General features: G+C 43.0%; 5 protein-coding genes and 1 long non-coding RNA gene across 7 annotated transcripts; 3 read left to right on the forward strand and 3 right to left on the reverse strand.

Annotated features, from left to right (window-relative positions):
* The first annotated feature begins 3,212 nt into the window (after window positions 1-3,212).
* Window positions 3,213-7,158, forward strand: LOC102721595 (probable galacturonosyltransferase 15). Of its 2 annotated transcripts, none has more exons than XM_040527547.1 (6): window positions 3,213-3,481; window positions 3,608-3,672; window positions 4,877-5,047; window positions 5,552-6,121; window positions 6,211-6,531; window positions 6,643-7,158. In XM_040527547.1, exons 1-6 carry the CDS (start codon window positions 3,283-3,285, stop codon window positions 6,925-6,927), a joined length of 1,611 nt encoding a protein of 536 aa, XP_040383481.1. In that variant the 5' UTR covers window positions 3,213-3,282; the 3' UTR covers window positions 6,928-7,158. The 2 variants fall into 2 exon arrangements, with proteins under 2 accessions (XP_040383481.1, XP_040383484.1); XM_040527550.1 differs by having other exon boundaries at window positions 6,211-6,528.
* A 398-nt stretch (window positions 7,159-7,556) lies between these two features.
* LOC102721879 (probable complex I intermediate-associated protein 30) lies at window positions 7,557-10,856 on the forward strand. Its single transcript, XM_006644588.3, has 7 exons — window positions 7,557-7,818; window positions 8,400-8,513; window positions 9,489-9,551; window positions 9,867-9,958; window positions 10,038-10,118; window positions 10,199-10,297; window positions 10,368-10,856. The coding sequence occupies exons 1-7, from the start codon at window positions 7,767-7,769 to the stop codon at window positions 10,554-10,556; spliced, it is 690 nt and encodes a 229-aa protein (XP_006644651.1). The 5' UTR covers window positions 7,557-7,766; the 3' UTR covers window positions 10,557-10,856.
* Window positions 10,857-11,208: 352 nt separating this feature from the next.
* LOC121053270 lies at window positions 11,209-11,982 on the reverse strand. Its single transcript, XM_040519952.1, has one exon. The coding sequence runs from the start codon at window positions 11,914-11,916 to the stop codon at window positions 11,512-11,514; it is 405 nt and encodes a 134-aa protein (XP_040375886.1). The 5' UTR covers window positions 11,917-11,982; the 3' UTR covers window positions 11,209-11,511.
* Window positions 11,983-17,693: 5,711 nt separating this feature from the next.
* Window positions 17,694-19,969, forward strand: LOC107304898. Its single transcript, XR_005810992.1, has 4 exons — window positions 17,694-17,898; window positions 17,970-18,133; window positions 18,259-18,335; window positions 19,506-19,969. It is a non-coding gene; the product is annotated as an uncharacterized LOC107304898 (long non-coding RNA).
* Window positions 19,970-20,612: 643 nt separating this feature from the next.
* Window positions 20,613-21,447, reverse strand: LOC102722161. Its single transcript, XM_006644589.3, has one exon. It carries the CDS (start codon window positions 21,317-21,319, stop codon window positions 20,903-20,905), a length of 417 nt encoding a protein of 138 aa, XP_006644652.1. The 5' UTR covers window positions 21,320-21,447; the 3' UTR covers window positions 20,613-20,902.
* A 183-nt stretch (window positions 21,448-21,630) lies between these two features.
* On the reverse strand, window positions 21,631-22,285 carry LOC102722439. The gene has a single exon (XM_015841233.2). It carries the CDS (start codon window positions 22,186-22,188, stop codon window positions 21,883-21,885), a length of 306 nt encoding a protein of 101 aa, XP_015696719.1. The 5' UTR covers window positions 22,189-22,285; the 3' UTR covers window positions 21,631-21,882.
* Window positions 22,286-22,438: the final 153 nt, after the last annotated feature.

A 22,438-nucleotide genomic window follows, 5' to 3' on the forward strand; every position in this document is an offset into this window, starting at 1 on the left:
GTAATATTTTCTCGGTATTTTATTAAATATATCAACACGAATGAATCAACATAATCAAATTGAAAATGAATGAGTATAAAATAAATTTTGTAATATACGTGTACATATATTATTTAAATTATAAATATGTCTGTTCAGATTAACTTATAGATAATTACGAGAGCTATTTTTTTATAAGGTAGAATTGACTCATACGTACATATATTTTATAAATTTTTTGACAAGGTAGAATAAATTTATACACTTTTCAAGTATGTAGCTCTTATAATTATGCTATATATACATATACATATAATATTTATGACTAATTGTATATAAGATTTTTTTTATTTCTGTTAGATTAGGATAAAAGAATGTTGTTAACTCAAATTGCACAAATTTGCCTAAATAATTCATTTTATATGAACTAGAAGATAAATCTTAATTGCATTAATTGTATTAAGGACCAACACACATCTTCAAAAAGATTCTAATTTAGTATATCTTTAGTATAGACATATCTTAATAGCATAGCATGGTGTATGGTGCACATTGGCCATGACATTCATTTGGTTGAACATGACTATTGATATATAAATTGTGGAATATCTAAAACATAAACTTTATTTCAATCCTTTAATTTTTATTATCAAATATCACCATACGTTAGCACATGTATGTTTGATATATGACTTGAATCAAATTAAGATGCAATTAGACCTATTTTACAAAAATTAGTTTAACTAACGAAATTAAATAATATATGTATGAAAATATTATAATACCATAGCGTTAGCACAGGGATATTGTTAGTATATTAGAGTCACGGGAGTACAGACTACACAGCCACTAATATCCTTACATGAGCTCCACGCTTTCCTTGAATTCCTTCGTCAAGGGATAAGTTTGGGAATGCTGTTAAGTATGTAGTACTGTATATGCTTTTCCAGGCAATCTCCCCGTGTAAAAGTATGATGTATATACAAGCGGACATGCGAGGTGTTACTCATAGAACATTGGGCAAACTAACCCTAATCTTTTCACTTCTGCTTCTGTTTACAAGCTAAAATTTAAATTTTAAATCTTGAACTTAGAATTGATTTTATGTTTTAAATATTTTTTAGATTTAATATTTTAATTGTTAAGAATACATTTATAAAATTTTAATTCATAAAATATTTTTCATATGCCGTTCACCCACACAGTTTAAAGTATTGGAAAGGGGCCGGGTCCTGCTTGAAGTAGTAATAGTAGTAGTAACTAGCAAGCCGAAACGACATGACTACTGATGATCTTCCCATCGGCTGTTGATCCACTGTTGACTCTGACCCCAGCTAGTGATAGCCACAGCTCGTCACCGTTATCCATTGATATCCGTGGGGGCAGTTCGGTAACAGGCTAGGTGCACGGACACGCTTGGCAGCATTTTGCACACTGGTCCCCGGTACGGTAAAAATACAAGTCTCCGTTAAACCCTAGCCGGTACGGTGTAACCTGGGCCTCATCCTGGGATAAGTAGATGGGCAACGAAGTCAACGGGGCTTTTTAGAGAGCTTTTTCTGGCTGTAGCTTTTCTCAGAAGCTGCTTTTGCTATAAGCTGACCTAAACAGTTCATAATTTCTAAGAATTTGTAGTTACAGATTCTGAAAAATAAACAAAGAATCTAGAATTTAGAGATGTTTAAGAGCTTTTTCAAATTCTCAGAAGCTAGCTATCAAGCAGTTGTTTCTTAGAATCTAAAACTGAGGCCTATACACACGGACCGCGCTTCTGGCTATCGAACAGTGTAAGAGTTATTTGACATTAGCGGGACGTAGAAGTAGGGAGTTCTCAGAAATGAAGTCGCTGCTGCGAGTAGCAGCGAGGTCGTCCTGTGCGCCAAGTTCACATCGAGTCTTCAGCACTAATCACGATTCCGACGAGGCAGTTGACAGTAGTACAGCACAGGTATGGGTACGAGTTTACGCGGAGCTATGCCAATGCCATGCAGGCAAGAGGCTAGCAGTGGGCTCTATCGTTGCCAAGTCGGTTGATACCGGCAGAAGTGCTCCATCCCAGGAGCCAATCATAACAGCCAAAATCGATGTGCTCGTTCTCCAGGGTGGTGTTTAGATTAAGAAAATTTTTGGGAAAAATGTCACGTCAAATATTTGATCGGACGTTAGAAGGGGTTTTCGGATACGAATGAAAAAACGAATTTCATGGCTAGCCTGGAAACCGCGAGACGAATCTTTTGAGCCTAATTAATCCGTCATTAGCACATGTTGGTTACTGTAGCATTTATGGCTAATCCTGGGCTAATTAAGCTTAAAAGATTCGTCTCAAGATTTCTTTCATAACTGTGCAATTAGTTTTTTAGTTCATCTACGTTTAATGCTTTATTTAAGTGTCTAAAAATTCGATGTGATGTTTTTGGATAAAAATTTTAAAACTAAACAAGGCCTTAATTCACAGGTTGTACTAACTGCTGGCCACTGGCATAACTCCGACTGGCCGCCTGCCACCACCCCACGCAGCATTCAAACAAGAAGCCTGAGTCAGACACCAGCCAACTCACTCGCGCGACGCGAGCTAAGTCTAGCCGTCACATGGGAGAGATATCGTGCGTACGCTAAACAAACGAGACAAGGCCACATAATAATGCGGGCGCCTGACCTGTTAAAGGAGTTTTCAGTGCATGCGATGCGAGTGCGACGCAGCAGCGCTGCACCCGCACTGCAGAAGCGGATAAGCGTTTCGACCGATCGATCGGGGCCGGCGAGGCGCGGCGTTCCGCGCGCGCGTCACCGTCACGCCCGTGTCGGTGGTCTCCCTGGCCTCGCGGTTCAGGTCGCTTTCCGGGCTCGAATCCGGCAAGTCCCATCGCCCCCCATTCATTCGGCTATTCGACCCGCGCACCCCCGCCCTCCGCCGCAGCCAGATTCGCCGCGCCCTGCCACCTCCCACGTCCCCGCCCCTCGCACGCTCGCACACTGATGCGCGCGGTGATGCCCGCACCGTGACCCTGCTCTCTCTTTCTTTTCTTTTTTTTCTCGGGCTTTCCTTTCCTTCCCTTCCCTTCTCGTGCTCCTGCCCGCGTCCCCCCACCCAACCCACACCACACGCACACGCGCGGGGGCGCCGCGTACTTAGCTAGCAAGTTAGCTAGAAGCTCCCATACTGCACGTACGCTGCTCTCCCATCCTCTTTTGCTTACACAGAGGCTCGCCTCCTCCTGCGGTAGTAGGGAGTTTTATCTAGCTCGGTTCGTCCATGAACGCGCTGCGTCGCTGGTGTGAAGGGAGCTAATTAAGATAGAGACAATGAAGGTGTACATCACGTCGGCGGCGGCGGAGGCTGGCGAGGCGACGAAGGCGAAGGCGGTGCCGCACCAGCAGCAGCAAGCAGCAAGGCGCGGCTGCCGGTCGGCTGTCGTCACGGGGTTCCTCGCCGGCGTGCTCCTCTTCCGCGCCGCGCTCCTCGCCATCGAGGCCAGCGCCTCCCTCTGCCCTTCCGCCACCGGTAAGTTCGCGCGCGTCACCGTGGCCGTAACACGTACAGTACATGTGTTTCGCCCCGCGTGCTGCCTAGTGAATTTGCCCATTATTTTCCGATTGCAATCACTGACGCGATTGGGCAATGCTCCAGGATGCTTGGACTGGAGGGCCGGGCTGGGGGACTGGCTCTACGGCGGCAGCGGCGACGCGATGGAGGTGAGTTTTACTGATTCCAACTTCCAAAGCAGTGACTCAGTGAGTGGGGTGTGTTGGTGTTAGGCTGGCTCGTGTACTGGTCCTTCCATCGTGCGAGCAGGGAAACAGGAAGGACTTTAGGCGCCTGGGTTTTGACATTTGTTTTACTACTTTTGCGCGCGTCGGGGATCGAAAGCCAAGTACGGGACGAAACACGCCGCTCGGCACGGAGCTCCCCACGCGGTCTGGCGATATTTTTTCCGCGCGGTTCGGCTCGCTAGCAGTAAGCGCCATTCACGGGAAGGGGAATGTCAGGGCCGCGCGTCGGCAGCACGTCGCGGCGTTCCGGAGGCCGGGCTCCTACCACGTGGCCGCCGCCGCCCACGCTGACAGGTGGGCCCAGTCGATCTAATCCAGAGTGCTGCATGCATACTCTGGATTCTCGGTTTTTTTTTCTAACCTCTGTCATAGTCGGCCGCTGTCAGTTCTCGGTCAAACGTTCAAAAGATTTCGCCCCAGCACCGGTTGATTCAAATGCAAACCAGTTAGCTAAGTGCCCACTACTGTTATTATCTCTTCGAGAAGTAAGTACAAGCTGCATGAAAACATAGTGAATCAGTACTCTTTATTCAGTCAACTTGTACCAGAAAAACAGCCTAATCCGACGAGGAGATATCTATGCACTGGTTGATGATTTGAGCGACGTGCCATTGGCATCATTCCGCGAGGGCCCTACCATAGTCCATAGTTGGTAGCGGCTTGGGAATTGGGATATTGTGTGTTGCCAGCCGCTACGGAGCCCGCGCGCCTTGTGACGTGCTCGTGAGGATTCTCTCGCGCTAGTGGCCTGCACTCCAGCTAGGACATGCTCGTCAAGATGGCGCCCTTGCGTTTGGAGCTACGTGGCCTTTTCAGTTCCCACTGTGCTGCGGCCTTTTGGCCCGTGACCGTGAGCCACTAGCTATTCATGCACGTGTACGGTGGGCAAAACCCTTGTGGTTTTTAGTGCTATCCTGTCACTCTACATGGACTGGACGCATAATGTACGGGATCCAATCAACTATGAGCTAATCAGCACTAGTACTAATGGCCACTTTAAGCAAATCAATGCTACATTTGTTGCAGTGACAGTTTGTGTATTTTTTTTTAACTGCGCGTGAGTGTGTGACTAGCTAGCTAGCTACATCCATTCTGATTGGGGTTAATGGATGTGTTGAATGGTCAGGAATTCAGGAAGGAGTGGAGGAGAGGTCGCAGGGAGGCCAGCCTGTTGGATCCCGTGGTGGTGGAGGCGGCACCGGATTCGCTGGACGGCCTCATGGCGGAGATGGACACCATGCTGGCGTCCTACGATCGGTTGGACATGGAAGCCGTGGTGCTCAAGATAATGGCCATGGTATAAAACTTATCAGCGCCCATATTCCGACGCGCTTTCTCTATTACGAACTTTGCTAATCTTTACTCAACTTTTTAATGGTCTTGTATCATGCTTGCATGTTACTGGCACCTTTGCTGAAGCAAGTGCTTTCCACGCCTAAAGACCACATCATATGGTCCGTGTACTGTTCGTGCATCCTGTCTTGAAACTAGAGAAACGGAACGTATGGTTTACGTGTGCATTATTCATGGTCATGCATGTCCCCCTCAATCTTTTCGGTTAAAACATGCAAATAGTAATTTTTTAGGCGTGTCCAGTTGAAATGCCTGCAACTTGATGTGGTCTATTGTAGGATGAGGATTATATTCTTTTGTAGGAGGAGGATTAGCATTAGACCGTGTTGACACTTGACACTACACTCCAAAAAATGAAATACCAAACTCTGATCCGTAAATAGTACCCATATATTACAAGTTGCAACAACTATATCTCTCGATTTTTATTGAGGTTAATTTGAAGCAGCTGCTGAAAATGGATCGGAAGGTCAAGTCGTCCAGAATTAGAGCTCTGTTCAACCGGCACTTGGCTTCGCTGGGCGTCCCCAAGAGCATGCACTGCCTCACCCTGCGGCTGGCCGAGGAGTTCGCGGTGAACTCCGCGGCTCGCTCTCCGGTGCCGCTGCCGGAGCACGCCCCTCGCCTGACCGACGGCTCGTATCTCCACGTCGCCGTCGTGACCGACAACGTGCTCGCGGCCGCCGTTGCCGTGGCTTCCACAGTCAGCAGCTCGGCCGACCCGGCGAGGCTGGTGTTCCACGTCGTCACGGACAAGAAGAGCTACGTCCCGATGCACTCGTGGTTCGCGCTGCACCCGGTTTCTCCGGCGGTGGTCGAGGTAAAGGGCCTGCACCAGTTCGACTGGCACGACGGCGGCGCCATCGCCTCTGTTATGAGGACGATCGAAGAGGTTCAGAGAAGCTCAATGGAGTATCACCAGTGTGACAGGTCAGTTGTCAGGGAGTACAGGAGGCTTGAAGCCTCCAAGCCAAGCACGTTCTCTCTTCTCAACTACCTCAAGATCCACCTCCCAGAGGTAAACGAAATCGAACTATCGGAAGCAAGAATTGGACAAGATCCGCATCTGTTTAACAACTGACGTCTGAAAATCTGATTCTCGAGCAGTTCTTCCCGGAACTTGGGAGGGTGATACTCCTTGACGACGATGTCGTGGTGCGAGAGGACCTGAGCGGGCTATGGGAGCAGGCCCTCGGCGAGAACATCATAGGAGCCGTCGGCGGGGACCATGCCGGCGACGACGGGGCCGTCTGCAACGAGAAGACGCTCGGTGATCACCTGAATTTCACAGACCCGGAAGTGTCAGCGCCATCACTAGGCCTCCAAAGTTCGCGATGCGCGTGGTCGTGGGGTGTCAACATCGTCGACCTCGACGCGTGGCGAAGAACAAACGTTACCGACACGTATCAGCTCTGGCTAGAAAAGGCAGTTAGACCCCGCCCCGAGCTCTCTGATTCTCTCAACACGGAAGCTGTTCTTGGTCATAGTACTGATGACAAAACATTTTTTTTCCTGTACTGCCTGTCTTGGCAAATGCAGAACCGGGAGTCGGGCTTCAGGCTGTGGAAGGTGGGCTCGCTGCCGCCGGCGCTGATAGCGTTCGACGGGCGGGTGCAGGCGGTGGAGCCGCGGTGGCATCTGCGGGGTCTCGGCTGGCACGCGCCGGACGCCGAGCTGCTGCATCGTTCAGCCGTCCTTCATTTCAGCGGGCCGAGGAAGCCCTGGCTGGAGGTCGCGTCCCCGGATCTCCGGAAGCTGTGGCTCGGACACCTCAACGGATCAGATAGCTTTCTACAAGGATGCGGCGTGGTCGAGCAACAGTAAAAGGCACACAGTACGTACTACAGCGGAAATCGAGCAGGGAAAGCGTATAACGTATAGGGTAAACATCCGTGGTGATGCAGAGCTTGATTTTTGAGGAGAGGGAAGTAGGTGCTGCCTTCAGTCTCTCCCCGCACTGGCTCTGCGTCATGTTCATGTTCAGCGACACAATGTAGAACTGTATACTGATGATGTATATAATGGATGATTATTTATTTCTTAGGTACTATTTCCTCCGGTTTTTATTTAAAGTAGTTAATTTTTGGATCTACGTTAAACAATTTTTTCTTACTCAAAACTTTTGTACAAGTCTGCAAAATAATAAGTCATGCTTTAAGTGTCTTTAATAATAAATCAAATCATAATAAAATAATTAATAATTATATAATATTTTGAAAAAGATGAATAGTTAATTATAGATAAAAAATAAACAGCGTTAAATAAAAAACATGGAGAAAGTACGTCACAAAATGGAAAAAAGTTTTGGGGTGAATTTTATGGTCTCTACGTGAAAGGACTCGCTGTACAAGTGACCACACGTACTCTACGCATCCTCGGGTCGGGCCGAGTAGCGGCCTGCGGCCTATAGGCCAAGACTTAGTGTCTTCCATGCCTATCTGGCCCAAGTTGCTTTCCTGCACCCTAGTAGTGCGGTACCCAGACCGGCGATCGCCGCGCCGCCGCCTCCGGTTCCTCAGGCGGATCCACCACCGTCCCCCCGCCGGCCGCCGCGGAGATCCTCCGCGCGCCGTTTGATGCAGTCCCATGAGCTAACTTCAAACAGGCACCTATTTGCCCTTGAATCGGTGCTGTGAGCGAAGGTGAGCTCGGTCGCTCACGCCATGTCGAGGTTGCGGGCGCTCTGGCAAGCCTCCGTTAACGCTACTAAGCGAGGTAGCTCCCTTCTCGCAAATCTCGGCTTGTAGCTTGCGCTGCTACGCACGTCGTCTGATCGGTTTATTTCCTCAACGAAACTCGCTTAGCGCTGTTTACATTTTTCCTGCCCGTAGGCTTGTTCATTCTTAAGGCCCTGTGAAATGTTTACAGTATACTCCTGCCGCTTCCCTCGGAAAAAAAAAAGTCTGCTGGATAAGGTTCATTTCAAGGCCATGCTCTATGCTGTAGCGTTGAGGACTCCAATTTATGGAAGAGCAGCTCACAAAGATCAGTGAACCATTCGGTTGCCAGATATGAAATCCCCAATTGATGAATAGCTAGCATGCAGGTTTAGACATGAGATGAGAATTGATATGTAACAGCTCAGTATAATTATGTTGATGTTTATTTAGACAATTAGAGATTTCTTCAATAGCATTTCGATTTATTTAAAATGGACAGGGCACGCTGCTGGATCACAAGTTTCCTTTTGTTGTTAGCTATGACATCCTATGATGCTTTTAATCGTCATGCTTAAGTAATTACTCATTATGTTGGTTTATGCCATAATTTTTCCATCCTACATACAAAATTTGCAGCAATTGTATGGAATTCAGAAGATCTAATCCCGCCAAGTGAAAAGTACATCTTCAATTTTAACTCAAAAGATGAGCTGAAAAGATGGCACTTGTATTCGGATTCTGAGTATGGAGGTAATTGCCACTCCACCAGGTCGGATGAAACTGGCATGCATCCTGGCTCCCAGAACCCTCACTTACAAAGTTTTTCTTGCAAGAATATAGTTTTCATGATTGTTCAAATAACTGAATAGTAAAATAGGCACTCATGGAACATTCATGTTCTAAAACTTTGCTTGACACTGAAAATGTTCCATTGTTTATATTCTCAGAATATGTGGGGGAGAAATGTGAGTTCTCAAGGGCTCATTTTTTTTTTATATGTGTATGTTACGATTCATGTTTCATTGTGATATTTATGCTTGGAATGAAAATGAATGCTAGGCTAGTTATATTTCAGAGAACATCAGAAAAAAAAATCCCTTGAATTCTCTTAGCTTTCTGACATAGTTTGTGGATATTCTAAAATAGTTTCCATATATGTCAATCACTTTTAGCTTCATTCTTCTCAAGAGGCTTTATTGTCTACTTATTATACAGTTCAGTGGAAATATTTCAGCTCATCGATGTATTCACTTTTCCCTCCACTTTTGGCCTACATTTGGTTTTTTACTTTGTACCATCAAGAATGTTCTGCAAATACCAATATCTTGCCACTTACAGTCTGTTATAGTGTGCCAAATAGGAATCTACCTGCCCCTTGTTCTTTCACCCCCTGGATGTTCTGCAACGGATTCATCAGTGTATTATCAATTGGTAGTAGTTGCTCAACCAGTGGATTAGATAGTGTAGGATGTAATCATGTAAACGTCCTTCAGTATGATGGTAAATTGTTAATGCTTCGGTGTGTGCCTGTGTGGTAATATGCTAACAGCTTATTCTTATGATAGTACCTGGAATGAATGAATGCTTATTTCTTTGTCTTTTAGATGGTGACATTTCTGGCATGTTCATTAGCTTCACCAATATTTATTGACACCGTTTCTAGCTGATATAAAGCTCTGTGTTCATGTCTATGGAAGTATTTGATTGAAAGGACTTGTTATCCAGGTTTATCTTCTGCGTCATTGGAGGTTACTGATGGTGTTGCTGGTGGGGATACTTCATCAACTGGTACTCTGATGTTCCGACATCAAGTTTGATTTTGATTGTTTTTTCAGTACAAAGACGGAAATAGTTTATTTGTCTGCAGTTACATAGAGGTTTTGAGTACAACTTAACCTGTTGAACTATGGAATGTCTTCTAGTATTGGTATTCTCATCTGTCCTTACAAGTTCCAACTTACAATAATATCAGCGTGCTGTCTTTGCTTTTATAATTGGAAAGAAAGCATGTATTTTCTCATTGTTTCCTTAGATTGCATTCCAGATTAATTTTTAAGCTTTGACAGTTTTACGACTGTTTTTCCAACATGTGCATTCTGGAAGGTGTCTTTTCTGGCAACCTCTCTCTGGATATGTCCGAGGGATCAACATGGAAGATAAGGCGTAGTGGTTTCTGTGGAATGAGATCAAAGAAGGTAAGGTGATTTTGACTTGGTTACTATATCTGTAGATGCTATTCTGCTGACAAACCCTTATTTATATTCTCTGTGTCAGTTTAATGGTTTCATTGATCTTGATGCATATGATACAATAGCAATGAAGCTCAGAGGGGATGGAAGATGCTACATATCTACTGTATGTATCCTCATTCTGAGGCAGTACTGAATGTGTGATATCAATTCAATGCATTGCTATATAATCTGAATCTTAAACAGATATACACAGAGAACTGGGTGAATTCACCTGGACAACAGGAAGATAATTCGTGGCAGGCCTTTGTGTACCTACCCCAGGACAGATGGCAAATCATGAAGGTAATTTCAATTCAAAAGCTGAATATGTGGTTTTTGATGATACAAGAGTACTTGCCCTACTTTTTTTCAGATCCCTCTTGATTCGTATCTACCTACATGGAGAGGAAATGTGATCGAAGCACAGATGGAGATGAACCCTGCTCGTGTTGTGGGAATGTCTCTCTCTGTAAATGTGGAAGGCGGTGTACCTGGTGCAAAGATTGGACCAGGCGATTTTAGGCTAGAGATTGATTGGATCAAGGCTCTGAGAACACTGTAATTTTGTAGTTTCCACAAGTTGTTCTGTAGGATTTCGCAGGCCTGGGAATTTCTTATAGCTTCTACTTTGATCGTCTAGCTCCTTCACAGAAAAAAATTCCTTTTTATGTGATAATTACTGGATATCATGAAGCATGGAGAATAACCGATCGTATTTACAGATTGTCAACTGTTTTATCCACTTGAGAGGCATGAGGTTTGTATCAGTCAATAAAACATGATATTGCAAGGATGACGCTGTTGAGCGCTAGTAATGAATACAGATGTGTCACCTGTTCGGTTCTTCCTGTTGTTTATGACCGTCTGAACAGATGTTACTTGTTACTGTGTCCGTTGAATGGTTATCCATTCAGCATCAACTGATAGCTGCAGTTGAAGGTTTGTAATTGGTTTCCTGCATTGAGGAATTGATGTGGTGGAGCTTACGAGCTCTTGCTGGGTGGCAGCTTCGCCCTATGTGAATATGTGACAATTTGCACGTTTTGCCCGAGTTGGCGATCAGGGTAACCCTGTTTGGTCAAAGTTTCAAAGAACACATTATCTTCCACAGCAGCAAAAAACCCGTGACAGACTGACAGGCAGCACGAAAACACTCGCAACGGAAACTTCCCCGCGCATGGATAAACAGCAGTGGATATTTCAAGACGATCTTTCAAAATAAGTGGATATTTCAAAATACATTTCATGAATTGTACACAAAACACGCCTGAATTAGTCCATAATCAGAAATCCTAACCGAGCCTCTGTTCTCAAGAGGCACACATGGCGAAGCTTCCTATCACGAAAGCAAATTTTTTGTTCGTGGACCACACGTCCACACCATGACACCACAGCTAAGGGAACGAACAAAAAGAATGGGAGCACCCAGTGCAGCCGAGAAGACAACAAGTGTGTGGCGCGACCAGTCCGCTCTACCTCGCATGCATATGTGCACAAACGAGGCGTCAGCCCCCGTGTCATCCTTCAATGAACCCGGTCATCCGCAGCACGGAGTTGCGCAGGTGGCTCAGGTCACGGCGCGCCCGCCCCGTCCCCGACCGCAGCGAGAACGCCTCCCCCTCCGACTCCGATCGCCTCCGCGACACCATCACGTGGGGCGGCACCATCGTGCCGCAGCCGCCGTCGTCGTCGGCCTGCTCGGCGCCGCCGCTCCACTGGCGCGCCGCCGCCCTGGGAATGTCCACCGGCCGAGAGCTCCCGGTGGCGGCGTGAGCGGCGGCGCACGGCGTCTGGCCCCGCCTAGCCGGCGTCGCCGTCGCTCTCGCCGGCGGCTGGACGCCGTGCGGGCGTCGTGGCGACTGGTGATCCGGCCACAGCACCTCGGACTCGTACAGCTCCTCGCCGCCCGCCGTCGTCGCCATGCGCGCCCCCTGCTCGATCGCTCGCGAAGCTACCTGTGAAGAGCGTCGATGCGTCTGGGATGTGTGAGCCTTTGGTTTAGCTTCCTGAGCAGCGACGGCTGCGGGGCGTATATATAGGCGTGGTGGCGCCACGTACGCATGTATCGCGTGGCTTCGCACGTACGACTAGCCGCGCGAAGAAGAGAGAGGCGCCCACGGAAATGGTGAGACTGTGAGAGGATATATATCATGCCATTGATGCGGGTATCTACCGGGTCCGGTCGTCCGGATCGGATCAGATGACGAGATCAATTACGGAGTCAACAAAAGGCTCGTGTCGGTCAATACAACCAAAAAAAAACGTGGCTCATCTCTTCGTCAGAGCAGCCGTCTGCCCGACATGATGAAACTGAAGTTGGTATGATGGCATGTACGTGCATGCGAGATAAGTGAGGTGCATGCTTGCCACCTACCCTGAACAGCGCTAGCAACACACAACACAAGCAGGCACTGGATTTTACTTGGATGGGTAAGTTTTGAAGGGACCAGAGAGGATATATCCTTTTTGTGAGAACGCTGCCCACGTGATTAGAGTTTGACCCAATGACCCAGGTTAAATACTAGTAGACTATGAATCTGTTTGGAGATATTTAGATTCTGAGAAGCTGCTGCTTGATAGCCAGCTGGTGAGAATCTGAGAAAGCTCCCCAAACTAGCTTCTGTAGCTTCTGAATTTTTAGTTCATTTTTCAGAATATGTAACTACAGATTCTCACAATCTGTAAATCGTTTAGAATAACTTCTGACAGAAGCAGCTTTTGCAGTAGGAAAAAACTTCGCTAGACATATATCTCGGTTCTCGGATGCCTCAGCTGCGCATCGTCGCCGAGCGTCCACGCGTCCTCTGCCACGCATGTACTCGCGTAATCTCTTGTCTTCAGCTGGGAAGCAAAAGGAATATAATCTAGGGGTTAGCATTCTTAATTCTAGCTTTACCTTTCTCTTAAGTCTTAACCATCGTATCAGCACCTAAAAAAATTGCAAATCGAAGCATGGTTCCTTGTAGCAAGGTACATCGCGATCTCCGTTTCGTCGTTAGCGTGCAGCTAGCCACCGAGTCCGCACGCGCCACGCGGATATGCGTACGCGGCGCCCGGACGGATGAAGCGTCGCGAGCTAAAGGCTGGGAAGGGATCCACGTACGCTGCACTCAACGCGTCCCGTGACAAGGAAAGGGAAGAAAAAAAAAGGGGACAAACCAAACGAGAAGAGATTAAGCAAAGCTACTAGCTGTGCGAGACATGGCCACACACGGGACGGGAGGAACTTAGCGTACGTGAGGCTTGGAGAGGAGCCAGATGTCCAGAAGGACGGGCATTTCAATTCTCTTCAGTTTCTGTTTCCCTTGAAGCAATGGTTTTGCCCTGCACCCTGGTAGTGCCCTTCAGATTCTCGAGGGATGAATAGATGATGAATTTGATTATATGATGGATGGTGTTCGAAGTTCGATGCTGGTGCAGGTCAAGTAACAGTTGGTACTGTTTAAACTTAGATATGTGCCACAGGCCCAAAGCATTTTAGATTTTCAGTAACAATTGGTGTTTTATTCGGTCGCATTTCCAAACCGAAAATGGAGATGGATGACAGTGACACCAAACAAATTTAAAAAAACAAGTCATTTTGAAGCTCCGTTGTAATTGGCCAATTCAATCGGACGAGTATATTATCCATCATCTTGGCACGCAAGACAGTTGTTGGTTGTTGCGTTTTGGATAGAGGAAACAATAGACGCTTCTGGTAAGTCAATGATCAATTGCTGAGTTGTTTAGTGCAGCACACTACTACAGCTGGGTTCGTTGGATATGATTATTAATAGATTTTTTTTCTTGTCTTTTACGCATACGTTTTTTAAACAACTAAATGGTATACCTTTTATAAAAAATTTTAATACAAAACACTAGACACTTCTGGTAAGTCAATGATCAATTGCTGAGCTGTTTAGTGCAACACAGTACTCTGATTGGGTTCTTTTGATAAGATTTTTTTAGATTTTTTTCTCGGCTTTTACCTATATGTTTTTTAACAACTAAATAGTATATTTTTTATGAGAAATTTCTATACAAAATCTTATTATCTCATATTTATAAAGTAAAATTTTAACTTTGTAATAATTAATTTTATTATTTATACTATTAAATAGTGATAACAAATCAGATAATCTTTTGTCCATATAAGAACGGAGTTTACTAGGCTACTAGCACCAATGAAAGCATATGAGGACAGAAGGATAAACGGGTGGATTGCAAGCTGAAAGGAAATATAATGCGGCATTTCCTCAGTCTTGCCGTTGTAAGGAAGAAACGTCAAACATCATGCTTACGCAGCTCACTTCCGATTGGGCCCAGGTAACCAGTGCGGAGCTGGGGATAATCAGTGCACTAAAGTCAGCCAAAGGTTAATGTCATGCTCACAACTCACAAGCTGCCACTTGTACAGGATGAATTTCACGTAGGCACCTGTACTGATCTTCATCCGGGTGGATAGGACAGTAGGACGTGTGGGGTCCTTCAGAAGTTCAGATGGATGGAGCCATGGAGGTAGGAGAGAAACTTCTATACACTTTATTGTGTAGTAGTAGCAAACAAAGAAGATAATGTTATATACGACGATCCAATTGTATGTTAGGGAGGGAGTAATTTAATCCATTGTCACTTTAGCACAGGTCTTCCGGAGCTGTAAACCTCATCATGAATGTTCAGCATGGAACTTTAATTTTAAGAGTCCTGAAAATATATTGATTCATTATTGATTGATAAATCATAACTCTTTTTTGTTTTGAGAAAAAGGTTTTCAGGCTTTCAGCCCTAATTATTATTAACTAGCATCATGGCCCGCTCAGATTGCGCGGCTAGCTTCGTTATAAAATTTCTTATATAATATTAAATATAGTTTTATATTATATTATAAAATATATAATATTAAAGTGGTAATATAGTTTTAAACTTGGATCTAACTTAGATCAAACTTTTACATTTGATACACCGCAAATTAAAACAATGACTTCTTTTATATTATCTTAATAACATAATATATCTAAGAATAATGTTACAATAAATCAAAGTTGTACACAATTTATGGCATAATATCTCTTATTTCGTTCGTCTTCCTTAATTACGTATCTTTCATACATATTACTTATTTATGATTGTCCATAACCTGTTTCAGACATATTTTTAGGCATACGAGGATTTTTTAGTTTAATCTTGCACGATATACTAGTAGGGATCGGATGGCAGCAACGCCGATTAAAACATTCTGATTTTTTCCTTTCCTTGTCCGATTTCCAAAAAATATTATCTTTTCTTTTTTATCTCTTATTTTCCTTCGATGGCTCGATCAAAAAAATCTGATTTTTTTCCTTTTTCGTCCGATCCAAAAATCATTATTTTCTCTTTGCTTTTCTTGTCCGATCCAAAAATCATTATCTTTTCTTTTTTCAATTCCAAAAGATCACTTTTTATCCAAAAAATCACGTTCTTTTTTCCTCCTAAACAACTTCTTTTGATCTCTTATTTTCTTCGATGGCTCGATAAAAAATTCGATTCCAAAAAATCATATTCTTTTTTATCAAAAAGACAGTTTTTTCTCCTAAAAATACTGTTTTTCAATCTATGCTGTGCGTCCATAGCGGATCCTACTGGGCCCAGGAGACTAAGAAGCAATACGTTCTTCCGATTAAAATTTTTTTTGTCCGATTGATTTTTTTTTCTGTTTTTTGTCCGATTGATTTTTTTTCTCTCGATTAACGTAGGATTTTCTAGCCCGTGAGAACGAACGTGGTGACTCCTTTTTCTGTTACTTTATATATATAACTAGCAGGTTGGCCCGCGCATTTGCGTGGCTAGATTTAAGTCATTTTATGTTTTACTCATATTTGTTTTAATCTTTAATCTCTAAAATATTTGATTGTTTACTTATCTTAATTGTTTACTATTTAGGTATAATTCTACTGAATATTTTTCTATTTGTATTTGTTATTTAAACATATGTTAATTTTGTTGTGGTATATCGTAAGCTTGGAACCATAGCTACGTGAGAATCTGTGAACTACCACCCCTTAAACTCACTTAATACTATTATATCCTGATCGTTAAATATGGGATCACCGGGATCTAACAATATAAGACTTATTCTTCTTTTTCTCTAATTAAGATGGTAAATTTTACCATCTAGAGAGAGCGTGGTAATGATATATATGGTACAAAATTTCTTTAATATCTAAACAGGAAATAAGAGAAATAAGAGAGATTGATGGGCTATAACACACAAAAAGGCTTTTGTGAGAGGAAGAAAACAAATGGAAAAAGGTGAAATCATATGACAATAGCACTTTGAAAGGATCAAATCCAGCGACAATAGCGCCTTGAAGAGATTTGTTCTTTCACAATTTTGTTGGCTAGCTGATCTATTTGGCTCATCCGACTATAGTCTTATTGAGTTTGCTTGGTATTTATTAGGGAGAGAAATCTGGCATTATTGTGTCCTATTGCTACTCTATATTAGCCATACAACTTGAATATATTGTAATATATGGATGGATCTCAACCGTTAAAATTAAGACTTGATCCGGTCTTATGCTATTAGAAATATATTATTTTCTATTTCTAAATATATAATTGTACTTCTTATACAACTATAGCTACCAATCGACACTGTTATAATCTAAACCCACCATGATCTTACAGTGTAATTTTTTTCGATTAACTTGGTAATTTCTAAAATGTAATAAATTTGAGATATTATAATAATACTTTTCCAGTAGAATCTATGTGTATCAGTTGTCTTATATTTAAATTAAATATTTAAGGAATTATGGATATTTGGAAGTTTATAAGTTTGATCAAATATTATTCTAAATAATCTATTTTTATCGGAAGGAATAATTAATTAAAATCAAATTAACTTAGTACAAACGTGTGGCGCCCATGGCGGCATCAACGATGGCCATGCCGCTCGCTAATCCGTGCTCCTGGTAGGATTCTATCTATTTTGGTGCAAACTGTCTAGTCCCCACTTGGATTTTTTTAATTAGTAAATCATTGTATCTGTTATTTAATTTTTTATTTTGATCTAGATATAATATGATCTAATGGTGTATATTTTTTTTCTCCGATTAATCTACACCATTATAATCTGAACCCACCATTATCTAACGGTGCGTATTTTTTCTTTTTCTCTGATTAACATGGTAATTTATAGTCTTCTATTAATCTACCGTTATAATATGCACCCACCATGATCTAACGGTTCATCTGCATGTGCATCGTCTGTTTATATCTCTAGTTTTACTTTGAACAAATACAAATTCGTTGTAAACATGGAAATTTGATGATTAAATAAAACATTCTTCAATATTTAAACAGCCTCACATGTATTAATTACCATTTCCGTTTGCGAGTGTGTTATCCGTTTGTATCCCCGTGTATGTATTTCGTAGTAAACACCGTTTAAATTCAGTTTTAAACATCTATTATCCAAATTACATAATTATAAATTAATAATTAAGAGAGACATTTCTTTTATACTTCATCTGCATATATTTTTTACTTTTTGGATATGTTAGACTCTTCGTTTTATTTGAAAATTTTGCAAATAATATTTTTATTGTTATTAGATGATAAATATGAATAATACTTTATGTGTGATAATTATTTAATTTTTTATATAAAATTTATAAATAAGATGGAGTGCTCGAATGTTGGATGCAGAAATAAGAAGTTCTATATATATATTTTAGGGACAGAGGTATCACTGGTTAAGATTTAGTTTCATTATGTAATATCACTTTTTAGCTATGCATTTATTAGAGGCTGAACCATTGAATGCTTTGAGACAATTAAAGAAGGATTTTGTGGTTGAACGTCACCTTCCCTTCTTCACTTCCATTATTTTCTTCCAACCTCCTCTTGCCTATTGATTTTCCTCTAGATCTTGAGTTCAGCAGGTCAGTGCCTTCTCCATCCATGAGTTGCCGCCCCCCTAAGATTCATCTCAACCGTTGTAATCCCTCTGCAGGTTTTTGTGCTGGAGTCTTGAGGTGCTTTTAGGGTCAGATTCGTTTATGCAGCTACCAATCGATTTCAGCTGCAGATCTGCGGCATGGGCTACGAGTGCGGCATGGGCTACGAGTGAAGGTTGTCGATCTGGTTACCGAAGTGACCATTCTTGATGGTGAACCGGTACTCCATGGTGGCCAGCTCCCGCCCTTGCTTACCATTTATGTCTCTTATCTTCCATCCAGATTTGTGGTCTAATCTATTTGCTCTGCCAAAATGATGGTTTTTTTTTACATCGGAGGATGTAGGTCTACAACTACTGATGTGCAGCAGCATCTGATCGATGGTGGATGGTTCATCACGGATCAAATAATCAGTCCATTAGGTAAGGACTGAAGGGTTTTTTTTTTCTTTATGGCCATTCGACCGTGCAAGATGCGGCTAATAGAGATTTTTGCTTATAAATTAACTTTTATTGTAAAAATAGTTTTACTGGTTGTTGTCGAATAAATTGATTTCTTAATAATATATACATAATTATCGAGCATACGTTTTTGTTATGCTTGTAGAAAACAACATAGTAAACATATGTCTATATTACTTAGTACATGTTTGAGAACAGTAAGTCAATTTTCAAATATTGTTTTTGAATGAAACGATCATTGTTTTATGTATGAATAAGCAAGCTTTGTTTATGATTAAGAGGTGTTCTTATCAAATAAATCTTACTGAATACACCATTTGTCTCAAAACTTTAACATCATAAAAGAATTATAGTTCATAGTTAGAAGATCTCCTTGTACACAATGTTTCTGGCGATGTCTTAGGTCGTGGGTTAGGAGTGTTTTTCCTGGTGATCCTTGTTTCAATTGGTTTTATTTGTGTAAGAAGTCCAATAACATCTGCAATATTTAAGAGATTCAAAATTAAGTATTGGCAATACCATATTTTTAAAATAAACACATATACAATATATTTTACCTGATAGATGCTGATCTTTATTTGCTCGATCTTGTAATGTGTCGATGGTAGCAAAGTCAAAGTAATATTTCAGAAAAATTTCAACTGATTCTTTGACTTCTTTGACCTTCGTATTATATAGGAAAGTAATTTTAAGGTCATTGTCTACTGGACGATATCTTTGGGACTCTTGAACCTTAAAATTATTGAATATATAGATTGAACTCTCTTTGATCTTTGCTTTGTAGTTGTCTATCAAATTCTTCCATATAGTTACATGAATAACATCTCCCTATGGATAAAACAGAGATGCAATTAGTATTTTTTGTAAAATATGCGAAATCGATTGTTTACATAAGAGAAGGGAAAAAACATGTTCGTCCAGCAATATCATATCAAGACTCAATAGCTCATCTGTTACCAAATTTATTGAATCCCATAGTCTCATGACTTTAACTTTGATGTTCCATGTCTGTTCCCTAGTTGTTAGCTCACTTAACTTCTTGTATGCCATAACTATTTTGCCTTTAATATAATAAAAAAAATAATCATGATCATTATATTGCTAATGAATTTTTAATCAATATGTAAATAGGAACATAAGAAGGAGACATGGACAAACATACCAGGTATCTGACACTGAAAGAAGGCTTAGAAAATCACCTGTAGCTTGGCTGCTACGATCAAAGTGTTTGGTTGCCTGGCGCAATAGCCGAACCTGCTTTACTCCGTGAAGATTTGATGACCTGGTGATCAAAGTGTTTGACTGCTTGGCGCAATAGCCGAACCTGCTGTACGCCGTGAAGATTTGACGACCTGGTTTATGCCTAATGAGAGTTGATGAGGGAAAAAAAGTAATCGAGGCTGTTGTTTTATAGTGTTTTTTTAACTTCTAATCGGACCAGACTACGATTCGTTTATAGTAGTCACATCCGGTGTCTAACTTGAAAAACAAACAACAAACAGATACGTGCATGTGTGAGTCTCTATGGAGGTCTCACGTATGTACCAGATTTTTCAGCTTATTAAATCACAACCATCGATATAGATTTATCACAATCCAACGGTTATTTATTTTCTTATTTTTCTCCGATTAACGTGGGAATTTCTAGCCCCCAAGAGCGAACGTGGAGCCTACTTTTCGGGTTGTCTTTATATTATAGTAGATAGATAGATAGATAGATAGATAGATAGATTGGTAGTTTTGTTACTGCTATCCGGTTCTTAAATATTAATAGAATATTTTTATATTTTAACTATTAATACAAAACAATGAAAATATTTGATCATGTATGAATAATGTTATTATATTTCTCATCAACAAACTCTCGTAATGTATAATTCTTTTAAAAAATAACTTACTATTATAAATATTGTTAGTTAAAGTAATATATTGATGATCTACCAAGATCTAAAAGTAATTATATTTTGGGACATAGGGAGTAAAAATTTATAGTAGTTTTGCAAACTTTTATTCAGATTTTTCTTGGGTTGGTCTTCACGTCGATAACCAAACAGATAAATTCTCTTGGGTGCAGCTTTCTCGGATTTTTATATGAAATTATCACTAAGGTGTCATACGATGGTAAGTAAGCTCTTTTCTTAAAAATTGGAGAAATTCTGAAGCAAAAAATCAAAGTGGAGCGGTTACAAAAGATGCTATTAGAATTCATTAACTTTTGAAATAACAGGATGGGTCCGAAAGGAATTTGCAAACAAAACTAGGAAAATCACAGTAGCATCACACAGCTGATCTGAAGTTCTGAACTGCATTTCACAGCACGGAAAAAAAAAACCGCGTTTTACACCTTCAGCGTCCGTTCTTCCTCCGCAATGTCCAGTCACAATTTGACGATGGACACATGCAGATGAATCACGGAAAGAACAAAGATCATATGAATTCGGTCGCACACACGTAAATTCAAACAAAACGAACTCAAAACTGTTCTAAGAGAAACGAACATTTGACATTTCCCTCAAAAATGTTCAGCTCTACTCGCGCATCACCATCGTCCTCGCCTTCCCCTTCGGCACGACGAGCGTCATCATCGCCTTCTCTCTCTTGGCCCTCCGGTGATCAACGAAGACATGCGGTGGCACGAAGACATGGCTACCGACGATGATGCTGCTGACACCGGCGCCGGCGCCGGCGAGGGTCTGGCCGAGTTTGCTGAATCCCACCGGCGCCTTCACACCTTTTGCGCCCTTCCGGGTGGGGATGTCGATGGGGGAAGAAGCTTTCTGCTGGCCGCACGGCTTTCTGCCGGAGTGCTCCTCGCCGTCGTCGTCGGCGCCGGCGTCGACGAAAGAGTAGTACACCTGGGCAAACTCCAGGTCTTGTGCTGCATCCGGCCATAGGATATCTGCTTCTTGGAACTCCTCCTCCTGTTGCTGCTCTACGCGTAGCATCTTGCTTCGGTTGGAACTTGCAACTAGGATTTAGGAAAGGATAAGCACGTATTAAGTAGTAGTACAATTATGTACACATTTAGAGGGCTAGATCAACCAGTCATTTTGCGTGTCATGATTTAATAATAGTTGGGGAATGCTAGAAGTTACTGCCCAAGTGCCCATAGATACGGCTGTCTGAACGAGTCATACTACTACTGAACTGCATCATGCAGGGGTCATCACAGTTACTGAATCAGCAGCGAGTCAGCAGCGTTGTACACGTACCACGTATTAGTGTATTGCTAATTACCCAGTAATTAACCCCACTTGCATTTTGACAAGCACCATTTATTTGTTTGTCTAATCAATCTGTGCATGTACACGATACGTTTGCATGATTGCATCCATCAACAGAAGTATTTATTGACCTCACATTTCGAACCAATTTACAAAATGCCATCGAGGAAAATGTGTCGCAGATATGATATTAAGTTATTAACCAACTAATCAGACCGTGGCGAGAGCGGCCAGTGCCCAGTGGTCTCGCATGGCCGCCGCCGCCGCCGCGGCGCGCTGGCTAGCTAGCTCTCGATGAAGCCGGTCATGCGCAGGACGGAGTCGCGCACGCGGCGGAGGTCCCGGCCCTTGAGCGTCCGCCCCTGCCCCGAGCACATCGAGAACGCCGCCCTCCGCCGCGCCAGGAGAACGTGCGGCGGCACCACCTCGCCGCCGCCGCCGTAGTCGCCCTCCCCGTCCTCCCTGTCAATATCCCGCCTCGCCGCGCCCGAGGCCGCCGGGATCTCGATCGGGTCCGTGAACGGCCGCCGCTCCTCCGCCCACGTCGCGGCGCATCTCGCCGGCACCGCCACGGTCCGCTGCGACGCCATAGCCGATCACTCCCGAGATGAGCCGGAGCGGGAACAGGTGCGAGCGACAAACTATCGCCACGCGCGCGCCTGTCCAAATCTCTGAGCTTCCTTTCGCCGCAGCTGGTGCGGCGAGGCGAGAGATTTATAGGAAGCGCGCACGCGCGAGCTGGCGCGCGCGGCGAGCGGGACAACCAAGCTATCCTCCCCATAGGCTTAGGTAGGCAGGTGCCGTGCGTAGCTGCACCGCTTTGTGTGACAGAGAAGTATG

Source organism: Oryza brachyantha, chromosome 1, assembly GCF_000231095.2.
Source record: "Oryza brachyantha chromosome 1, ObraRS2, whole genome shotgun sequence".
Lineage (NCBI taxonomy): Eukaryota > Viridiplantae > Streptophyta > Magnoliopsida > Poales > Poaceae > Oryza > Oryza brachyantha.

Excerpts from the sequence above, each read along its gene's own strand:
- LOC102721595 (XM_040527547.1), top strand. The coding sequence starts at position 3,283 with ATGAAGGTGTACATCACGTCGGCGGCGGCGGAGGCTGGCGAGGCGACG. Across the intron at positions 3,482-3,607 it reads CCTCTGCCCTTCCGCCACCG|GATGCTTGGACTGGAGGGCC; the intron begins GTAAGTTCGCGC and ends GCAATGCTCCAG. Across the intron at positions 6,532-6,642 it reads AGCTCTGGCTAGAAAAGGCA|AACCGGGAGTCGGGCTTCAG; the intron begins GTTAGACCCCGC and ends TGGCAAATGCAG.
- LOC102722161 (XM_006644589.3), bottom strand. The coding sequence starts at position 21,319 with ATGCTACGCGTAGAGCAGCAACAGGAGGAGGAGTTCCAAGAAGCAGAT.
- LOC121053270 (XM_040519952.1), bottom strand. The coding sequence starts at position 11,916 with ATGGCGACGACGGCGGGCGGCGAGGAGCTGTACGAGTCCGAGGTGCTG.
- LOC102722439 (XM_015841233.2), bottom strand. The coding sequence starts at position 22,188 with ATGGCGTCGCAGCGGACCGTGGCGGTGCCGGCGAGATGCGCCGCGACG.
- LOC102721879 (XM_006644588.3), top strand. The coding sequence starts at position 7,767 with ATGTCGAGGTTGCGGGCGCTCTGGCAAGCCTCCGTTAACGCTACTAAG. Across the intron at positions 7,819-8,399 it reads CGTTAACGCTACTAAGCGAG|CAATTGTATGGAATTCAGAA; the intron begins GTAGCTCCCTTC and ends CAAAATTTGCAG. Across the intron at positions 8,514-9,488 it reads TTCGGATTCTGAGTATGGAG|GTTTATCTTCTGCGTCATTG; the intron begins GTAATTGCCACT and ends CTTGTTATCCAG.